The 21,527-nt window shown below is 41.1% G+C and overlaps 1 protein-coding gene and 1 non-coding gene across 7 annotated transcripts in view; both read left to right on the plus strand.

The window, feature by feature from the left end:
• The window catches only part of KIF26B (kinesin family member 26B), a 534,059-nt gene that overhangs the window by 372,947 nt on the left and 139,585 nt on the right, over window positions 1-21,527 (plus strand). For all 6 annotated transcript variants that reach the window (XM_037822508.1, XM_037822516.1, XM_037822521.1 and 3 more), the window contains one exon: window positions 11,175-11,358. In XM_037822508.1, the coding sequence (XP_037678436.1) occupies window positions 11,175-11,358 (184 nt within the window). The remainder of the gene's footprint in view (window positions 1-11,174; window positions 11,359-21,527) is intronic.
• Window positions 18,127-18,188, plus strand: LOC119528332. Its single transcript, XR_005215640.1, has one exon. It is a non-coding gene; the product is annotated as a U7 small nuclear RNA (small nuclear RNA).

The raw sequence follows: 21,527 nt of genomic DNA on the forward strand, positions 1-21,527 counted from the left end.
GCTGCCACCTGGCCTGGAGGTGAGCAGAGGTTGGGGGACAGCAGGGTACATTATACAGGGACAGCTGTATAATGAGCTGAGAGGGGTTCACCCCTGGCAAGACAAGGGAAAGAGTCGTTCTTAAAATGCTCCAAGTCACAGTATACATTGAGGCAGCTTAACTGAGCCCTGAGAACACAACATCATCAGATAAACCCACAGCATGTTCACCTATCAGAAGCAGAGGCTAAGACACTTCCCTTTGAGCCTCAGAAAGGTATAGATTCTGCCACAGACAGAATGTTTATCTGATGTTTCTAAAATCCAAATTTCCGCAGCCAGGAAAGAACTGACACTTACTTTGTACTTGTGTTTAGCCTTCCTTACCAATGGCTCGTTCTTTGATTAAATGCCTTCTGCTTTATTTGGGAATATGAAAGTATCTCTATTTTCAACCAAAGTTGTTTAGCTCAGCAAACCCTCTTACAGGTGCCCAGCTTTGAGCAAAGAAGAAATTTTTACTTGGAATAGCCTTTGCAAAAAATTAGCTTATATATGGGTTCTTTCTCCATTAGTTTTGCCTTTTGTCATATTTTCATTTGTCCATAACATTCTCATTATGACTCTGAAAAAGTCCAAACACTGATGGGTTATAGCAAGATCCTTCCACAGTGTAGTTTTCAAATTCTTCTTTTTACCCTTTTTGCACCTCCAGGCATGGGTGAGCGTCCCAGATAACACAGTTTAGGAAAATCTTTCAGCTCCCACCTGCTGGTAAAACTCTGTGTGCTGGGCTTACCTGCTGTGTCTTCAGGCTTCTTCCAGTGATGCTTTCTCTCTGCTGCTGTGGAGCCGACATGAAGTTATCTGTACTGCTTGGTGGTGTGGATTCTTCTCATCTGTGCCATTTAGGAGTAGACTCTTTAACTCAGAGCAGCTGCTGAGTGACTCAAAGATGACTTTAGTGATATTTATAGCCTATTGATTGCCTAGTTCTTTTGTGCATAGTTGTCATTTAATAAATACTTATTGATTGATCCAGTTTCCCAGAGCACTGAGATGCATTTTAAGCAGCTTCCAGCATTCTCTTAGTCTATGTAGAGGCTGAAGCAGGGGGCAGTGGAATAGGGCACACAGCAATGTTAGCTGTGGTGGTGGTGGTTGTTATGCGGACTCACTCGGTTATGGGAATAGAGAAGCCATTTTCATATAATTTGCCTTTCACATCCTAATTCTGGGCATGACCTAACTCACTCAGCTGAGCCATATTCCCCCTGTGATATGGAGGTATGTTGCTAAGCAACTAGATCAGTAATTGGTAAATGCTTATATATGACTTGATTTGAGTTACATAAAAAATATGTAGCTAGTTTTTTTTCTCTTCATTGTAAGACAAATGATTAGCATTTGGTTTTATTTTGCCCCTATAAAATAACTGCTTTTTTCATTTATCAAATTGTGTAATAGCATGATATAAAAGAAAAACCCTGGGTCTAGAAGATAGAAAACTTGAATCCCAGTCCCAGGTATGAGAAACACTAGTCCTGTGACTGTGGCTAAAATCGGGTAAATTCTGAGCCTTCATTTCTTTTATCTGGAAGTTGTGGTACTAATACTCTGTCTGCTTGCCTCACAGGGCCAGGTGAAGAATAGATGTGATAAGGTATAGAAAATGCTTTAGAAAAGGTAAAACATTCCAAATTTAAAGTATTTGCTAGAAAACCAGGCCACTCCATCTTGTGACTTGCATGTGTTGGTATAAATCCCCAGGCTGAATAAGGTTTATTTAAGTAAGTGGACACTACACCTCAGCATAGTGCTAAGCTATGGGGAAGATCTGGATGCTACAGAAGACACTAAAGGAATGGTATCAACCCCTTTCCCCTGCCCCTTGGGTTTATAATGCATTAATAGAAGCAAGACTAATAACAACCAGAAGCAAAAGGCCACACCTCAAAGCAGCATCTTGAAGAATGTTAAGACATAATCTATACTCTCAAGACCAATTGCTGTAAGAGTTCGGGGGAAAGGATGTGATCTGTGAAGGCTGAAGCAGTCGATGAGAGCAATTTATACAAACCCCTGAAGAATGGGTAAATTTTGAAGAGGAGAATAAGGGTAAATTCCTACGATTATCACTTGGGGTTATTGTTGTGCAGCAAGTTGGAAAAATCAATCCATTTTCAAATTATAACAATGTCTGGTTCTAGTGTTTTATCACAATACTGTCTGAGGTTAATGGTCAGCCATGCTTTACCTCCTAGCAGTAAACATTTTATTTGAAATCATGTCATGAATTATCTTCCTGCCAGAGTGAAATGGATCATTTACATAAAAGTCAGGAAAGCCCCAAGACCCATATGCTTTTTCATCCTCTGGAGACATGGAAATGACCTCCTTGACAGCCAATTAGAAAATGGGAAGGTGAGGGAGGATGCTCTTATTCCCTGTTTGGAGAGCTTCCAAAATGACTAACAAATGCTTAATGACGATGCCAGAATACTTTTAGTAGTTGTTTTTGCAAAATGAAGCGTAACTGGTGCTTTCACACGTGGTTGGATATCTTAACTATTTTCGGCAGCTCTACTTCAGACTGTGGATTCTTGTCACGCACCCCTGCTATTTATAATCTGTTTATTATCTCCTACCTTGTGGCTTGACCCCCCCACCCCACCCCGGATATCTTAGGAGCTGCTGTGATCTGTCATGTCATTGCTCATTATCAGAGAGCCTTAATCCTCAGAGCATCGACATATTTTATAATGGCATATAAGCCATTGTAGCCCATGGCAGCATAAGCCATTTTCAGTTAAATTGCAGCTTGGATTGTCCTTTCCTTGCTGATGGAGATTCTGCCACTCGTCCCTCCCCCTGGGCCAGGACCCTTTCTGGGCAGCAGGTGTGGCGGGCCTGAGGGCCTCACCCTGCCTTTTTCCTGAGCAGTTTTTCAGTTGATAGCCTCCCAATCAATTGCCTGGGTCAAATTTCGTACAGCTTGAATGACCTCTTAATTTTCATAAACCTTTTACCCACGTATCTGAGTATCCCGCGTTTGAAAAGCCACTCAGACAAGATGAAAATCTTCTCAGGATGTGGTAGGAGCACATGGTGCATAGAATTTTAAGAAGGAGAGAGAATCCTTAAAAAGCCTATCCTACCTGATTTTCCTGCTTTGCTCCCTACGGACAGTTCTATTCTTCACGAAGCTAATAATTCTGAAAAGATTGTGAGGTCAATCTCTTAGTAATCCCTAGATGTGAAAATGGATAGACCCCCAAAGGGTGGTGGAGATGCACTTAGAGTGAGGGGTTTTCCATTTAAACACCCCCACAATTTTGAAAACTCAGGGTAGTAGTTTGGCAAATAGTCTATCCATAAATACAGAGGGAAAAAAGTCAGAAAAATCCCCATAAGTTCCCCTCTCCTCTTCATAACCAAGATCAAAGACGCTTTCCCCACCTAAACCAATTAAATTTACCAGATATTATTTGTTTCATTTTATTGTTTATATTTTTTGACCATTTGAAGGTTATCTCTATTCTGATTCTAGTTCCTAAATTCAGATATTGTCTTACTGATGTTGATAATCGTCTTTTGTTTGTAAGATGGATCTGGAGAGAATGGGGTAGAACTCAGAGGGAAGAACTGACCTAAACAGGTTTAAATTCTTGTCAAGTGCAGATTATTGCTCTTCTTCTTGCAGCCTGATAGTGCTTAGCATGGTGTCGTTTTCTTTATAGGTGTTCAGTAAATATTAATTTTATCCTGCAAGAAAGACTGTCTTTTTCCTTGAAATAAAGCACAGAGAATTAAATGCAGCTAATGGATATTTAAAGCTGTATGCTGGGATGAATAGGTTTCGAAAATACGTGATAATATCCTTGGTAAGAATGAGACAAGGAAACAATTGTTTTTTAGGTTAATTTGTACTGTTTGAAATCATATAAGACAACACACTCGTCTGTTTTTTTCCTTATGCAAAAAGAATTTGTAAGACATTAATTATACAAAATATAGTTCTAGCCAAAATGTTTTTACCTTTCCAGTTCTTTTGTTACCATCTCTCCTTTATGTCATTGAATAATACAACTATATATGAATGATTTCTGTACGTTAACCTTCTCCTATCTCTGTGTCATTGAAGTGCTACATAAAAAGAGCTGAGCTGCTGACTTCCAGGAAGTTGGAATATATGAAATAGAGATCCAACAGCTGGTTTAATGTCAAAATTACAATAAAATGTTATTAGGTAGGGAATCTATGCCTAGAGAATGTCATTTCTATTAATTTCAAAATGTGACGTTCTCATATTTTATATACATATTTGAAGAAGAAAATAATTTTCAAATGTATCCTCATAATAATTCCCTCTACTACTAGTTTTCTGCATTGAGGCCAACAGAGACGTCTCTAGGGGTAATAGGGATTCCAGGAATCATTGTAGAATGTCTGTACTGGAAAGGATTTTGGAAATCATCTGTTTTTCATGATGCCTGCATTCCTCACTCTAATATTCCCTGTAAATGGTCTTCCAGACACTACTGGGATACTTCCAGCTATTTCATGAAGCAGACTCATCATGTAATGAGTTATTCCAATTTTTAGAAAAATGTCCCTCATAAAGGCCAAATATGCCTTTAAAGTGCACCAACTTGTTTTGCTACCTGTGTTTATATAAAGCTGATCACTGTTCAGAGATGATATGGTACAATATAGGGCACATAGACCAAGATTCAGTTATCAGCTCCACTACTACTTTTTATATCCCTTCAAAGCGAAATGTATTAAGTTCTTCCTCTATGCTAGGCATTATGCTAAACCATTTACGTGCACTATCTCATTTAATTCTCATAAAATGTCTATAAAGGTAAGTACCATTTTGCAGCATTTTACTGTGCAGAAACTGAGGTTTGATGGTATTGGTATTAATAATGATATGACAGTGTTGTTGAGTGCCAGCTATGTGCCAGGTGCTGTGCTAACCTGTTTATGTACACATATCAGAAGTTAAGTAACTTGCCTGAGATCACTTACCTAGTATCTGAAAAATACTAGGATGTTCAGTACTGAAAGATCCCTGGACTTAACCTCTTTCAGCCTCATCTCTTTGTGTATTAAATGGGTGTTCTGGTTTGCTAATGCTGCCAGAATGCAAAACACCAGAAATGGATTGGCTTTTATAAAAGGGGGTTTATTTGGTTACATGGTTACAGTCTTAAGGCCATAAAGTGTCCAAGGTAACACATCAACAATCAGGTACCTTCAGTGGAGGATGGCCAATGGTGTCCAGAAAACCTCTGTTAGCTGGGAAGGCACATGGCTGACATCTGCTCCAGAGTTCTAGTTTCAAAATGGCTTTCTCCCAGGATGTTCCTGTCTAGGCTGCAGCTTCTCTCCAACATGTCACTTTCAGTTGCTCTTGGGGCATTTGTCCTCTCTTAGCTTCTCCGGAGCAAAAGTCTGCTTTCAAAAGCTGTCTCCAAAATGTCTCTGTAAGCTGAAGCTCCTCTCTCAGTTCCAGTGCGTTCTTCAAAGTGTCTCTCTTGGCTGTAGCTCCTCTTCAAAAGTTCACTCTTAGCTGCACTGAGTTCCTTCCGTTGTGTCAGCTCATTTATATGGCTCCAGTGATCAACTTAGACCCACCCTGAATGGGCGGAGCAACACCTCCATGGCAATTATCCAATCAGAGTCATCACCCACAGTTGGGTGGGGCGCATTCCAAAGAAACACTCAAAGAATTACAATCTAATCAACATTGATAGGTCCACCCACACAAGATTACGTCAAAGATAATGGCATTTGGGGGACATAATACATTCAAACCGGTACAATGGGGATAGTACTGTCTTCTTCCCAAGGCTGTCTGAGATTACAAAAGATGGCCTATGAAAGAATCTAGCATCCTTCCTTGAAAAATACTTCACGTGTCACTTATTTAGTTTTTAAAAGACACTTTTCCTTCCCCTTTCTCCAGATTTGTATTCTCCAGGCTAAATATCTTCCAGTTGCTTTGGTCTTCATTCATTCAATAAAATATTTGAGATCCCTGCCTTGGTGGACCGTGCATTCTGGAGGCAAAACAGATAATAAAAATAAACATGATAACTAAGTAAATTGTCTCCATATTAGAAGATAAGTGTTTGGCAGAGAAGAGGGGGAAGGCAAGCAGGGTAAGGAAAATTAGGAGTCTGGGAGTGGATGATATTACATTTACCATGACTGTATAACAAATTAACCCATAACTCAGTAGCTTAAAGCAACAATGATCATTTATTATCTCTCATCGTTTCTGGGGGTCAGAGATTCGGATAAGATATTGTGCAGGTGGTTTGTCTCTGCTCCACAATTTCTGGGGCTTTAGTTAGTAGACTTCAAGGTTGGCAGCTGGAATCATTTAAAAATTTATTCACTCACACGTCCAGCAGTTGATACTGGCTTCTGACTGGGGTCCTCCATTCTTCTCCACATGGCCTGGGCTTCCTCATAACCTGGTGGCTGGGTTCTGAGGGTCAGTGTCCTGACAGAGCACCAGGTAGAAGCCGCGTTGCCTTTTCTGACCTAACTTTGGAAGTCATGCGGCATCACTTCCACCGTATTCTGTTGGTCAAGGCAATTTCAGAGTTCCCTTCAGGCCCAAAGAGAAGGAACATAGACCCCACTTCTCAATGGAAGAGTGTCTGTCTTGTAAGAAGAGCATGTGGGATGGGATACATATGGCACAGCCATCTACGGAAAATATATTCTGCCACGATGAGTGGGGTAGTTTGATAAGGTGAGATTTGAGCAAAGACTTCGAAGTAAGGGAGTGAACCATATGCCTATCTCTATCTGGACAGAGCGCTCCGGGCTAAGGCGAGAGTCCCTGAGGTGGGAGCGTACCAGGAGTATTTGGGGGCTTGTATGGCTGCAGCAGACTGATCAAGGAAGAAGGTGGTAGGAGTAGAGCTCTGACAGATATGGGGGAACCAGAATAGATCATGTAAGGCCTGTAGGCCATTGTAAATACTTTGGCTTTCACTCTGAATGTGATGGGGGGACAGATGGAGGGTCTTGAGTGGAAGTATATATGTATTTAACATTTACTCTAATGTGTTATAAGAAGTACATATGTAATGCAAGTATGTACTGTACTAAAATGCCCATATTTTCAAATACATTATGTGTTCAGAGTTTCTGAAGAAGCATCATTAGTAACCTGTGCCTTTATTCTTTATAATCCATTGTTAGCTGCTGTCAAAAGCAGATGAAGAAAGAAAAAATCCTAAATATGAATACGTCTTTCCAAACACATATAAACACAGCTTACGGTAGAACGGACTGCAATGGAAACAAGTTAAATGACAACATGTGATGTAATATCTATAACATGTAGATTCTGCAATGAAATGCTAAAGGCACATAAAATATATTTCAACTTTAAAAATAACTTAGTTACAGTAATACTTAGCTTGTGTCTTACCAATGTGTAGCTGATAGTCAAAATTTTGCAATATAGGTATGATATATAAGGATATATAAGAGCTACAAGAAAATCCCCAAAACCATAAAGTTACTCAAATGTGAAAACAGGGAAAAGTTTTAACTCTGGAGAATTTGCAACAGTGAGCCCAAACAATATAATACAGAAAATAGTCTAGGGAAAAATGCGTAGGTGTTAAGTACTTTTGACTTCTTCTTCCTCAGAAAATGTTGGTGTCTTGTAAATTTCCTTAATGTGATTCACCCAGCCCTTCATAACCAGTGTCAGTACTAGCCATGCCAGATTCTGAGGTGTCTGCAAACAAAAATGGGAGCTGAACATCAGCAATGCCTGCCGAAAATGGGCTTTGGCTGACTCATGTCTTCTTTTTGCCAGAACAGGTTTTTTTTTTTTGGGGGGGGGGTGAGTACCCCCATTTTTTAAACTGTTTTAGCAAACAGGATATAACTGGTTAAAAAAAAAAAGAGGTGTGTGTGTGTGTGTATTAGGAACAATATATTAGAAAAGGCCATCACACAAATTGCAAATATAACCAGTGAAGCCCTCCTCTTTGACTGTGGTTACTTTTGGTTTTACCTCAGAGGAAAAGGGCTGGTGTCCTGTTACTTACTTTTATACATGCCTTTCAGTGCCTCATCCAAAAATGAGCACCGAAGATCAAGCTGCAGGAAGAGGAGATTGGAGAGGGACTCCTGATTTAGTCCTTTCCTGGATAAACCTGCACAGGGCAGGATGGCCCTGGGCTCCAACCCAGGATGGTGGTGAGAGACGGTTGGATTCTAAATCTATTTTGAAAGTAAAGCCAACAAGATTCCCTGATGGATTGGATGAATTGTGTGAGTAAAAGAGGATTCGAAGATGTCTGAGCCATTGGAAGGATGGACTAGCCATTTTCTGAAATAAGGTAGGCTGTAGGTATAACAGCTTTGCAGGAAAAGATCTGGTATTTGGTTTTGGAGATGGCACATTTGCGATGCCTATTAGATAACCAAATGGAATTGTTGAAGAAGTAATTATATAAATAACTGTGGAGTTCCAGAGAGAGGTCTAAGCTGGAAATAAAAATTTCAGTGTCATAAGCATATGGATGTTATTTAAGTTGTGATCCTGGAAGAGAACACCAAGGGGTTGAGTGTAGATATAGGTGTGGAGAGAACCAAGGACTGAGCCCAAGTTAGGTTGCCATTAGGAGTTGGGGGAGAAAAGAAGGAACCATCAAAGGAAACTGGTAGAGAAGACAGTAGATCAAGAAGGAAGGATATACTTGGTCAAGATGGGGGCTAAGAACCATTAAATTTAGCAACTGTGGAAGCCATCGGTAACCTTAAAAAGAGCAGTTTCATGGAGTAGTGTGACAGGAGCCTAACTGGAATGTGATTATAGAGAATGGAAGGAGAGAAGTTGGAGAGAATGACCATAGACAACACTTTCCATGAGTTTTGCTGCAGTGAGAGCAAGGCGATAGATCAGTAGCTCCTATTGTTGATTATGAGGATGTAGAATCAAGAGGAGGACTTTTGATGTATTTTTAATACAGAGGAAATAACGGTATATTTGTATGCTATTGGGAGTGATCCAGGATACAGTTGAAAGTTGATAGTGTAGGAGAAAGTGGAAGAGTTGTTGATGTGATGCCCTTGGGTATGTCCTTCATAGGCTTTAATTTCAAGGACCCTCGCTCTTCTCTTCTGCTGAGTATAGGTATGAGTGAATATGTGGGCCTGGGAGGCAGATAGGAGAAAGGAAAAAGCCCATAGGCAACCACTTCTCTCTTCTCTCTGCCTCTCCAATTTGGACATGGAACTGGTGGGGGAGGGGGGACCACAGCAGCTGCTTGGTCCTTTTACTGCTGTACAAAAGAATCCTGAATGTAAACAGATCAACACCACCCTTCAGTTATTAGCAGACCATCTTCCCCCTTATTTCCAGCTCTCCAAGACATAGGCAGCCTGGCTTAAAAGCCTTCAGGGATCACCACTCAGAGGAGCTAGTGTCAGAAGGACTTGACGCCTATGCCTCATGCCACTGACTGTCACACACCTCTGGGTGAGTCACTGTCCATTTAGGGAGAGAATCTCAAAAATTAATGCAAGCTGCCAGGAGAAGCAGCAGACTTAATTTTAGAAGGAAAGCATCAGGAAGAACAGCAAAAGATGAAGTTATTCTTAAAAATTGTTCCTAATTTCTTATTTTCATGTGCTTACAGTGCCCTTCTTTTTCGTCATCCTAGGAAAAATGTGACTGTAGAGCTCCTTAAGTTTGACATATGGCTTTGGGGTATCTTTCCATCCAGATTTGCTAATTCTTGTGTATCACATTCCTCTTTATTTCACTCTTGTGAAATAAATTCTCAGTTTTACAGCTAAGAAAAATTAAGCTTTGGAATGGTAATGCTGTTATGCTGTATTTGTGCAGTGGCAATTTTGTAGTTCGGGGGATTTGTCAGAAGCATGGTAATTACTGATAAAAAATTAAAAACAACTATTCCAGATCAATGAGAGAGAAAAGAGAGAAGGTACAAACAACTCTGATTTTTGTCTTCCTGACCTGCCCCTCATGACCTATTATGTAATTGGTAAGAACATTGGATGGATCATAAAGTTCTGAGCTGTGGACTAAAATCAATGTAGTTCATTTGTTTTAAGCAGCAGCTCAAACATTTAGTAAAATTTGATGTGGAAACTGGAACTCTTAGAACAAGAGTAGAGTGTGGAAACATCAGGAATGAATCCAGAAATAAGTATATTGTCTGTGAAATGTCTTTTCAGCTTATTCCCTATCAGGTCACCCTTGTTTCCTTTTCCTATTTCTTCCTGGAACATTCCCATTACCGTAAATCCTCCCGATGGCAGAACCCAGCTCTTTTTGAAAAGCCACTTTGCCTCAACCTGTCCCTTGACCTTGTTTTCTCCCTCTTCTCTGAAATAAGATTATAGCATTTTATGTGTTACAGGTACTTGGAATGAAGAAAGATATGTGAGCACCCAAAGCATTAACGATGCCAGCCATCCCCCCTTCCTCCTTTCTCTATCTGCACCTTCTTTGCCACTTGTGTTGGTGCCAACCTTCCCACTCCTTGCACTTGCCTATCAATTGCATTCTGTATTTGAAGACTGCCCTGCACAAAGGCCTGTTTTCCACATGAACAGCCTGTAGTCTCCGGACCTTGCACCTGGAGCTTGTATTCTGATCTGGTGTTATGTTTCTAAAATCAGCTTAATTTATAGTTCCCCTATTGAACCGGGGCTTGTGTTTTTCTTCCACAACCAAGTTCATAACATGCCTTGATTGGTGCTCCCAGGGTTCTTCATCAGACTGGCTTGGATTTTACAAGGTGTGAGAATTTTTAAATAGTTCATAAGGTCTCTCACACTTGAATTCATACCAGAGAAATTATGGAATGATTAGCTTAATAGGTGCTATTTATCCCCAAGGATTGACCAGCTTTATTCATGCTTAAGCTGAGTGTTTGTGGATAGCAAACAATTCTTTGTAAATTGCGATCGCAGAACCATGCACTCTGTGGATTTTTTTTTTTTTTCAGTATTAATGACTGGGTAGCTCATTAAATTCCTGCTTCTGTAAGAAGGGACAACTGCAGGCCCACCAAGGAGGAGAGAAGGAACTATTCAGCATTTCAATAAGAAAAAGAAAGTATATCTGATTGTACAGTAGCTTTTCCCTTATGACCACTTTTCTTCATTTTTCCCTCCAGAGCTGCCCAGAAGTTAAATCTGTCCTCTAAAAAGAAGAAACATCGACCTTCTACTTCTTCTGTTGCCGAGCCACCTCTCTTTGCCACCAGCTTCAGCGGGATTCTGCAGACCTGTCCACCCCCCGCCCCTCCGTGTCTGCTGAGAGCTGTCAACAAGGTGAAGGACACCCCCGGCCTGGGCAAGGTAGGCTCGTCTGTGGTCGCCACTGCTGGCTCGGGGCATGGGGCTCCCATCAAAGGGAGAGAAGAAAATGAGGGCTATGGTTGGTTTGCTAAAATAAGATAACAGGGGAGAAAGGAGACAAAGTGAAATTCGATTGGAAGGATTAAAATTTTCTTTGGCTGCATATACCAAGTAGTAAATTAAGTCATTCTAGGGATTGGAGATCTGATTTGATCTTGGTGGGAAAATAGCTTTGCACTGTTCGAAAGAGCTGTAGCCACTTAAAGAAAAGACACAGATGCAAAAGACAAGATAGAGGAAGGAAATTGACAGAAGAAACAGTACAGGATTATGACATGGGACGCTTCCTAATTTCCCCATGACACTTTCATTTTTCTTGCCTTCAAAAAAATCACGGCTTCTGCTTTTGAACTGGACCACTGATGGGATTTCTGGGGAGCATTTTCACTTGTACCTTTATGGCTGAGAAATGCGATTTGGAATTGTTGCAAACACTTAGAAAGAAACACTGTTACAGGATGTTGCTCAGCTATGTCTGGAGTAACTTTACTTTTAAATGCCATCTCTAAACTCTTTCTTCTGAGATAAATATTTAGGTGAGGTAATTTATGGTTACTATGCAATTGATAACTAAGATGGGATTTATGAAAACTTTAGACAAAGAAAGAGGTGCTTCTTTTTATTTTTTTTATTTCTGTCAGATGTAGGGAGATGCGCACAATTCACCAGTCCATTGCTGACTTAACAGCTGCTGGTTCTGAGCTTTTTAATTTAATAAGTTGTTAAATGATGCAGATTGAGAGTTGATTCATTTCAATCACTGACTACCTATCTTCTTGACTCCCAAACATAAAGTCATGCCCAGGTTCACAGTCTTTAGTGGCCTCAGCCTCACACCTTCCAGAGCTTACCCTTACACCCTCTGCCCCTTTTACCTTAGTCTTTTTCCTTTTTCAGTTTCTCTTCTTTTCCTTTATGCTGTCACACCACAATTTCACCATCCCATTGGGAAGGTATTAACTCCACATGTTACTCTTACTAAAGTGTTTAAATTTTAAAAGATTACATTGAACAGAGTGGTGCTTACTCCAGTGGAATGCATACCATCCTAGATACCGGATACTGGAGTAGGTGAGAGTTTTCCACTGAAGGCTTTCCCAGGACCAGAGCTACAGTAAGAAACAAGCCTGGGCTCAGTCTGGGAGGGCTGCTCTAGCATCACTGGAATGGAAGGAATTGGAAAAAATCTTAAGCAGAACTCTCAGTGTGGTTGGAAGTTGCCTGGGAAGGGCAGCGATATCCCCGCGGGGGCACATTGGAGTGATAATACTGGTGGATAAACTGCCTTCTAAGGAAGTTGGGTCCAAGTAACTGCATGGCTTTTGTTCTGCTAAGAGGACTTTGCATTTAGTGCCACAGCTGAAATGTTCTTGTCAAGGTGAAATTAAGCTGCCATCACAGTCTCCTTCATGCTCTAAGAAATACTCAACTTCTTTTTTGAATAGATGTGAATAAAAATTTAAATAGTGTCACTTTGAAGAGGTACTTGCACCAAAATGGGTTGGAGGGCTAAAGGGCATTATCCAATCTTGATTTCATGGCATACCACATACAGTGACCAGGTGTAAGGTGCCTTACAATGAATAGTTATAATAGTTTATAAACTAAAGCTTACAAATCATACACTTAATTTTTTAACCTTAAAGGTAATATCTCTCTCTCATTTGCAACCCAGTATGCTTTCTTGAATGGAAGAAGAGGGGTGAGGTTAGCCAGCTGGGAGTGTTAGGAAGCCCTGAGTTCGTCCAGGGATGGGGTCATCAGCCTGGGTGTCACAGAGGGTGACAGAAGGTATGACTTCAGCCTGGCACGTGGCTACCTGATGGAGGAGTCTGCCTTCCTGTCCCGCTGAGGGTCCAGGGGGCCGTGATGGCAAGGAAGAGACAGTTAAAAGGAATGTGCTCTCTGAAAGACAGTGGTAATCAGACACTTCAAAACATGTTCTATGATTGAAACAAGAGGTTGTTAAGGACATGTCCAGAACTCCTCTTTGTGCTCAAGAAGGGTCTGGTTCTCACAGTGCCAGAGGGTTTTTCCTCTGCCATGTAAGCACCACACTGCCTGACCTTCAGCTGAGGCCTGTCTCCTCAGACTTGAACTCTTCCTACCCCACGGGTATCTCACTATAATTAGGAACTGCAGTTCTTTTTACCCATAAGGGAAAATTCCCATCAATTTACCTCTGTTGCATAATTTACATTTTAATATCCCAAAGAAGTACAGTAGAGTTTAATATAGAACATAAATAATTGGCACTATATATAAATCAGAATATTTCAGATAGACAAGTTTGAGTTGCCAAAAGCAACTTAATTATTTAAACCTGAGCTGGGACCTCTTGGGGTGGGGGTGGCGAGCAAGGCTGCTCCGACACTTGATGTGGTCCTGAGGATGAGCGCTTTTTACCCAGCCCAAACTTACCTCTTATGCCTGAATCACCCAAGAATGGTGTCAGGAAACCTGGGAGGTTTTCACAGATGTGGAAGGAATTGTAAGGGTTTATTCAGAGAGACCTCCTCATCTAGTCACTAAACTGAGGCCCAACAAGGGCACGAGATTTTTCAGTGGCTCCAAAGTTGGGACCAGAAGTCAGGCCATTTTCCTTTCTACTGTTATCACCGGCTGCCACCAGATACACCTAACAGCTCAAAATTTGGGGTGGAGACAAGTGTGTACTGGAGCAAATAATGCGGTGCTAGCAAATAACATCTGGAACCAGGTGCCTTCATCCAGTGGAGCACACACTGCCCTCTTCAGAATCATGGTCGGGAAAGCAAGGGCAGTAGCAGCCAAGGGCAGACAGGGAGGGACACCAGAGGCACACCGTCCCACCCACCCCTCACTCCCGCTCCCTGCTGTGTCAGCAGCAAAGCCCTCCAGGGAGTCCTTACTAGCCAATGAGCACTTGTTGAAGCAAAAGCTTTTCTAGAAGCCATGGGAGATTTTTTCTGGATGGAAGAAATTAAACTAACTTCCAACACAGCACATGTGCCCAGAAAACATCAGAAGACCCTGGGCACCTAGAGCTGTTCCTGGCACACAGCAAGTGCTTATTGAGCACCTACTACACATCAAGCATGGCGCCGGCACTAGGTTTGCGATGAGGGACAAGGAAGCATGCCTGTCCTCACAGCACTTACACTCCTAGTGAGTTATTCCAAAGCTCTATACCAGTGTCAGAAATCACACTGATTTGGACCAGTTGGAAACACAATCTGATTTAAGGAAAAATCAGAATTGCTTTAAAAACTTCTGTCCAACTTTCAAATTGTGTAAACACATTGTTCAGCTAAGTGGTCTCATAGAGGCATTCTTCGTGAACAGATGAAGATGGTTTGTGATTAATGAATCAAAGCAGCTGAGTCCCTGTTTATATTTCATTGATTTGGTTTGTAGGTAAATGATAGTTCTAGTCTGTTTGAAAATGGTTCCTTTGCCAAAGTTGGTAAACACTTCATGAAATTTGTTTGCACAATTAATTAACATCTGTGTTTAAAGTTCACTTATTAGTGTGTCTCAGCTTCACGTCAAAGCTCTCTGTCTTGAATTAACAAGTTTCTAGGGTAGGGTGTGTTGCTGTTTAACTCTCCAAGTACCTGGCTTTGCAGCCCCACTGTGGTGGATAAATGCTTTTAAATGTGAGAGTGATAGTGGCAGTGATCACATCGGTGATGGCGGCAATCCACCTGCAGGCCGATTCTCCTCTTCCCAGAAGAACACCTGAAGGGGAAAGGAGCCTTCTTTTTCCTTCATATTCTCTAAGAATGCCTCAAAAATATGGCAATGATAAGCTCCCAGTCTTTTTTGCCTCAAACATGTTTGGGGAACACAAGAAAACTTATAGGTGGGTGCCACCAGCAAGAAAACAGACTATAGAATATGGGAGAATCAATAAAATTGGATGGAGCAAATGTGAAGAGGTGTCGGGGTCAAGTCAAGCCTGTCATACTTTAGTCACTCAATATCTATAAAGACCCTTTATGTTCTAGATACTGCAGTAGATGATACTGCAGGGGAAGTGCACAGAGGCTGGTTGGCTGCTCCAGGCCACATCCCTGCCTAGGAAGGTGGGGGGGGGGGGGGGTGGGGATATATCCTGATCTCCATAAACCCTAGGATCCCACAAAAATGTTTGACTGGCATTCTGCCTCAGCTACCACCTCTGTGCCATAAATGCTCTTTCCTTCTCCTTGGGATCTCCACTTAGTCTATTCCGAGTCAAGGAAGGGCCATGTGGTGTCCTTTACAGTGGGTTCCTATTGCCACCCATGCCGAGCTACCTGTGCATTTCTGAAGGGCTTGATGGGGATGTCTCCTCTGCGGGTGGTGTAGCCCAAAGGCAGGGGATTTGGTGCAGTCCTCAGAATTGCATTTTAGAAATAGACTTGCTTCTCTGGCCAGATTGTCTTTCCCCCTGATATGCCATTATCCTCAGTCCTCAAATTTAAATCCTCTGTCTCTTATTCAGCACTATTTTTAAAAACCCAATACCAGCATATTTTGACCTCTATTTGTGCATACAGACGTGTGCATACAAACACATACTACTTGGCTTGTATAACACCCACCAGGTCCTATACTCTCTAGGTTTAGTTTAAACTTTCCCTTGTTTGGTCTGTAAATTACTAGAATTGAAAAATTAAAAGAACTGTGAGCTTTTTAGTACAAACTTTTTTCCTTTACAGATTTATTAATATTTTTAGGGTAGAAGTCATTCAGTTACTAAACCCATGTGACACTGATATGGAAAAAAAAGACAAGATTCCTGTTCAATTAAAGTTCAGATTACAAAAAGGATAAAAATATTTAAAAAATAACTAATGTGGCAATTATTCATGTATTCAATGAGTAGAAACACAGTTACAGCTTTCTCTTGTTCAGGAAGTGATGTCTGTATTATATAGAAGAAAAAACATCAGGCTTTCCAATCCACCAAGGTATAAGTTATTTAAAGGGCAGGCAAATTGTCCAAATTCCTCATTACCATACCTGCTGTTCTTCATCCTGAAGCATTAGTAAATAGAAGAGGAAAGATTTGAGCCAACCACCAAAATACATTTTAAATATATTTGAAATAAAGAATTCAAATGTGGTGGGAAATTCTGGACCCCACTACTCGCCCACCATTTGCTACTCCATCCTTAGACACTACACACGGGAAAAGAGAATTGTGAATTCTCGCCTATTTTGGTGTGTATTGGGGAAGGAAAAAAAAAGGGACTGTGTAAATAGTACGTACACCTTTAGCCTGATAGTGTTGTCAGTGAAATTGTTAGCTTCCCTGGGAAATAAACTCACGTGACCTTCCGCTCACTAACTACAGTTCTTTCTGTGTTCAGTTGGTTTGGGCTTAATCTGCTAAGCGTATGTTATTGGAGGGTCCCTTCCTTTCTCCTTCCATCCCTCTTTCCCCCTCCCTCCAACTCCTGTCTCAAGAGAAAGGAGACTTGGAGGAATTGTTCTGACTCATTAATTTTTGCTGTTTCTTTCTGCTCCTGGAGGCAGAGATGACTGCATTAGTCTTAGCGTGCGCTGGCCTCTGGTGTGCACATGCACAGTTGGCTGCTGCACCACCCCAGAAACCCCGGGCTCAGGAGATGGAGATGTCTCTGAGGGAAGGGCAGTGGTGTTCTGGGGTGCACCTGACTGATCTAAGCCACAAGGACTTTTTTTTACACGTGCGCGCGCGTGCACACACACACACACACACACACACGCACACACACACACACACTTGGATTTAGCAGTCTTATTTTCCCAAACAAGAGAAACAAGAGGGTACTGGTTAGGAGAATGCACTCCATTAAAGGGCACTAGGTAGAAAAGTCATGGTGAAGACATGGAAAGTGCAATGTGGGATTTCTAAAAAATTGTGGTAAAATATATATAACGTCGAGTTTGCCATTTTAACCACTTTTAACTATACAATTCAGTGGCATTAATTACATTCACAATACTGTGTAACCATCACCACTTTCTATGTCCAAAACTTTTTCATCACCCCAAGCAGAAAGCTTGTACCCATTAAGCAGTAACTTCCTGTAAGGTCATTTTGTTCTTGATTATTAATATAGCTGCCTTTGATTCTGCTGATTAAATTATATAGGTATGATTTTCCATTGTCTTCATTATCAGATGGGGAATTAGGTGGGTCAGTAGTGCATGTCAGTTTAATTAGAGCTGATTTCTGATAGGATAGCACATTACACATGAAATACTCATTTCTTGTTCTTGTCTGACGTCTCTACAAGCGGTATACTGGCTGAAAGGACCCCTGGGTAAGCAGGGAGGACTGGTTTGGTCCCGCAGCCCAGAGTTACCTGTCTTATGTCTCAGGTCCACTGTTGCAGCCTTCAGGGCACAGAAAGGGAGGAACATTTTACACTCATTTTCTTCATGGAAATTCTACATTTTCCATTTCTTTGAACATCCGTGCTTGCTTCAGGAGAAGAGCTGGGATCTTCTGAAAACCTTCTGGTTTAAGTTTCAGGGACACATGAAGCCCTCTAGACACTGATAGCTTCTTAAGTCATACTCCACAAGAAATATCTGTGGGCAAGCTAAAATCCAGTTACTTACATTTCTAATAAAAAGTCCTTTTCGGTTTCCCTTACTAGGTTGTAAACTTCTTGGAAGAAGGAATCATGCTTCCTTCAGTGCCAGCTTACATAGGGAGCACTCAGTAAATGTTGATTATAAAATTTTTACAAGTGTTACAGCTCTTTTAGAATTTATCTAGCAGGTTTTCTGGCCTTAGTGGGAAAACCCTTAAAATTTTTTTTTTTTTTTTTTTTTTTTTTTTTTTTAACAAAACTTAAGTTCTGATTAGGTATTGAGCACCGTGTAGGATACATCCTGAATGAAGGAGCTGTGATAATGAACATCTAAATTGCAAGACCCTAATGGTCCTTGGGCCCACTTACTCCTCCTCAGCATGTTGAGTTGCTCTCGGAAACTGGCAGCACAAAAAGAAGATGTGCCCTCACTGGCAGCTGTCAAACACAGCCAACATCCCTCACCACGGAGTTTTCTTATAGACCGTCTTGTTCATTCCTCTCATTTTGCATATGAAGAAATGGAGGTTCAAAAAAATGAAGTACCTTGTCAACCCATTTATGTGGGAAAGACCAAAGTTTAAAGTTTGGAATGTAACAAGGTGATCAATTATGAATAATTAAGAGCAGAATTTGAATGAGATTCTTAATCTTTTTCCCTCATTTTGTGGCTTTCCGTGTCAATTCTACTGGCTCTATTTAGGTATTAAATGGAGATGCTAGGTCTGTATATTTGCATGTGTGCGATTTTGTGTGTGTATGTGGAGGAGGAGGAAGGTGGATTTATAAGGGGACTTTTTAAAGGTCAGAAACCTTTACCATGATTGGAGTGTAGGCTTGGGGCCTCCTGGAATACTTGTAATCCCTAATTAGCATCCTGATTTATAGAATGAAAATGTGAGATAAAATTAGAGAATTCTTCTGGAATAAATGCCACTTTCTGGATTAACCAAAGGGCAATAAGACTGATTATAATGCCAGAATAGGACTTTTGATCACTCTTTGTCCAAAAATCACATTTTAGTCAAGCTCAGCAAAATTAGACAATTACTGATATCGAGAGAATGGGAATAGTAGGTATGTTTTAAGCTAACAATTCTAGCATCTTATCTTTCTATGTCTTTCTCTTGCTGAAAGGAAAGTTAATCATGATTTTCTATAATTAGCCCAATAAAATGGAATCAATTGCAATATTTTATTAAAAAATGGTGAGTCCAAACTGCTGAGTTAATCAGAAAGTTTTTCTTTTGTGTTTTAAACAGAGTAGGAAATGCTGTTCTTGCCTACTGAATGGTTTGTATCACATAGAGAACTTTTGGGCTGAAATATATTGTTATGGAGGGGAGCAGTCTCTCTGATACCTCCTTAAAAGCAAAACATTTTAATTTAAATTGTTCAGTGGTTTTTGCAGTAAAAATCCTCTTGCTACTCAGAGTTACAACACAAGACCCTCTGTTCTCACATGTTGTTTTACAAGTCCAACTTAGTTCTGTGCTATAATGTTGACCTCTAAATTCCAGCATTGATTTTGAATATTTGAGTTTCCAGATAAAACAATTAGACAAAGAACTATTACAGTAGTATTTAGTGCTAGGGACAAAATTCCGTCTGAATTTCTATTCCTGTTTCCTTGGTCCGCCACTATGTTCCATAACTCAGCCAATTATTCAGCTAGAAATTTTGAATAAATTCCTGTAGCTCTGTTGAGATCTTTTCACCAACAGTGACTATTTAGTGGATTTATTAGTGGGGCACTGTGCCAGCTGTAGCTAACCAGAAGTCTGTGGGTTTTATTTTTCCCCTTGCTGAAAACTAGTGATGGGGAAAAACAGTCTCTGCTTCCCAGTGTTCTCAATGTTTCCCAGTGCTAGCCTCTTAGGTTTGTAAGTTCGGTTCTCTTATTAGAAAGTGCAAGATCACAACTGCATGTCCTGGAAGGAGTGCTCTCTTGCTCTCTCCCTCTCAGATGCTCCCAGGTGGCCCGGCTTGCCAGCAGGGGCCCTGCAATAAATGCTCAGCCACTCACACAGAGCAGCCCCACCTGCACTGCTTTAAAAACCCTTTATGCACCCTGAAAACTCTCAGGCACAACTGTTAGGCTGGAGCATCCCAGACCAACTTGTGGAGAACCTTCGAAGATGGAGACCCTGTGGGGAGTTTGGTTCAGCCGCCACTGATGCCATGTGCCTAGACATGGCTCTGGAAAAGCAGCCCCTGTGCATGGGGTGTGAAGTCAGAATGGGATCAGGCAGAGCAGAACCAGTCTGCAAACTCTTAACACTCCTACTGTTATTACTATTAAATAAGTCACTCCCAGCCTCTTTCTATCTGAGCCTTGAAACAGGAAGCCCAGAAGTGGTTACCTCTATGGAATCTTTCAGTTTTTTTTACATGAAAAAAAAGGAGACTTTTTTCCCCAAGGATTACTTGCTTCAGCTTGACCTCATAGCCCTACCTCCAGTTTGGGAATGGGAGGACAAAGGGCCTTTTTGAATGCCTTACCCAGATGGATGAGCTGAGTGACAGATTCAGCTTTATCCTGCCCTTGTTGTCTTGATCTGCTCCCTGTTTTAAATATTTCGAGAAAATATTTTGCCATGTTTGCACCAGGAGTTTTTCAGTGAAAGGCAAAGTTTTCAAATCCAATCACTGTAATACTCCCTGGGTTGTGTTTTCATATAAACGAGTAGAAAGGCAATCACAGGAAATGGGGAAAACAGAGAGCAGGGTTTGTTTGCCAAGCTTCTCACACCCCTCCATTCCCCATTCTATAAAAAGTGAAAAAAGTCCACTCTACAGCTGCCTCAGAGGACCTCAAAGACTAGTAAAATGCCATTCACACTTTCACTCCCCACACAATCCTGAAATCAGGCTGTTTGCAACTGCAGGTGGTAAAAGTGTTGGTGTGAATGGTTGTAGGAAGCCTGGTGGCCCTGCTCTCACTTCACCCACCAAACTTGCTCTTATTCAGAGTTTCCAGCCTTTGCTTGGCTGATGCCTGCCCATCCTGTAGGTATCCACTGAAATGCCACTTCCTGAGGGAAGTCCCTGCCAAACAACCTGCTGGGGTTAGGTGCCCATTATATGTTTTCTTAGCACCCCAAGTTTCTCTTTATTGCATTTATCACCCTTTAGATGACTGATTTGCATAAGTCTATGTTTTATGCATCTCTTTATTGATTGTAAGCTCCATGAGGGCAGGGCTATGTCCCTCTCATTCCCCTCTGTATCCAGAGCACCACACAATGCTCGGTCACTGTAGGTACTCAGTTGAATCGTGGATGGATGGAATCATCCGAATATCCATTCTTGTATGGTAAGCCTTCACATGTGTATACGGCCTTATGGTTTATAGAATCTCCCTTGATCCTTAATATAACTCTGAGAGGTGAGTCTTGGGAGTGGTGTGAGGGTAGGTCCTACGAGAGATAAGGACACTGAGAAAGGGCAAGTGAATTCCCAGAGATGATGCAGAGATGATGCAGCTTTAAAAAAAAATTTTTTTAGAGCATTTATAGGTTAATAGAAGACAGTTTTTAATAGTGGATTGATAAG

Source organism: Choloepus didactylus, chromosome 2 (genome assembly GCF_015220235.1).
Source record: "Choloepus didactylus isolate mChoDid1 chromosome 2, mChoDid1.pri, whole genome shotgun sequence".
Lineage (NCBI taxonomy): Eukaryota > Metazoa > Chordata > Mammalia > Pilosa > Megalonychidae > Choloepus > Choloepus didactylus.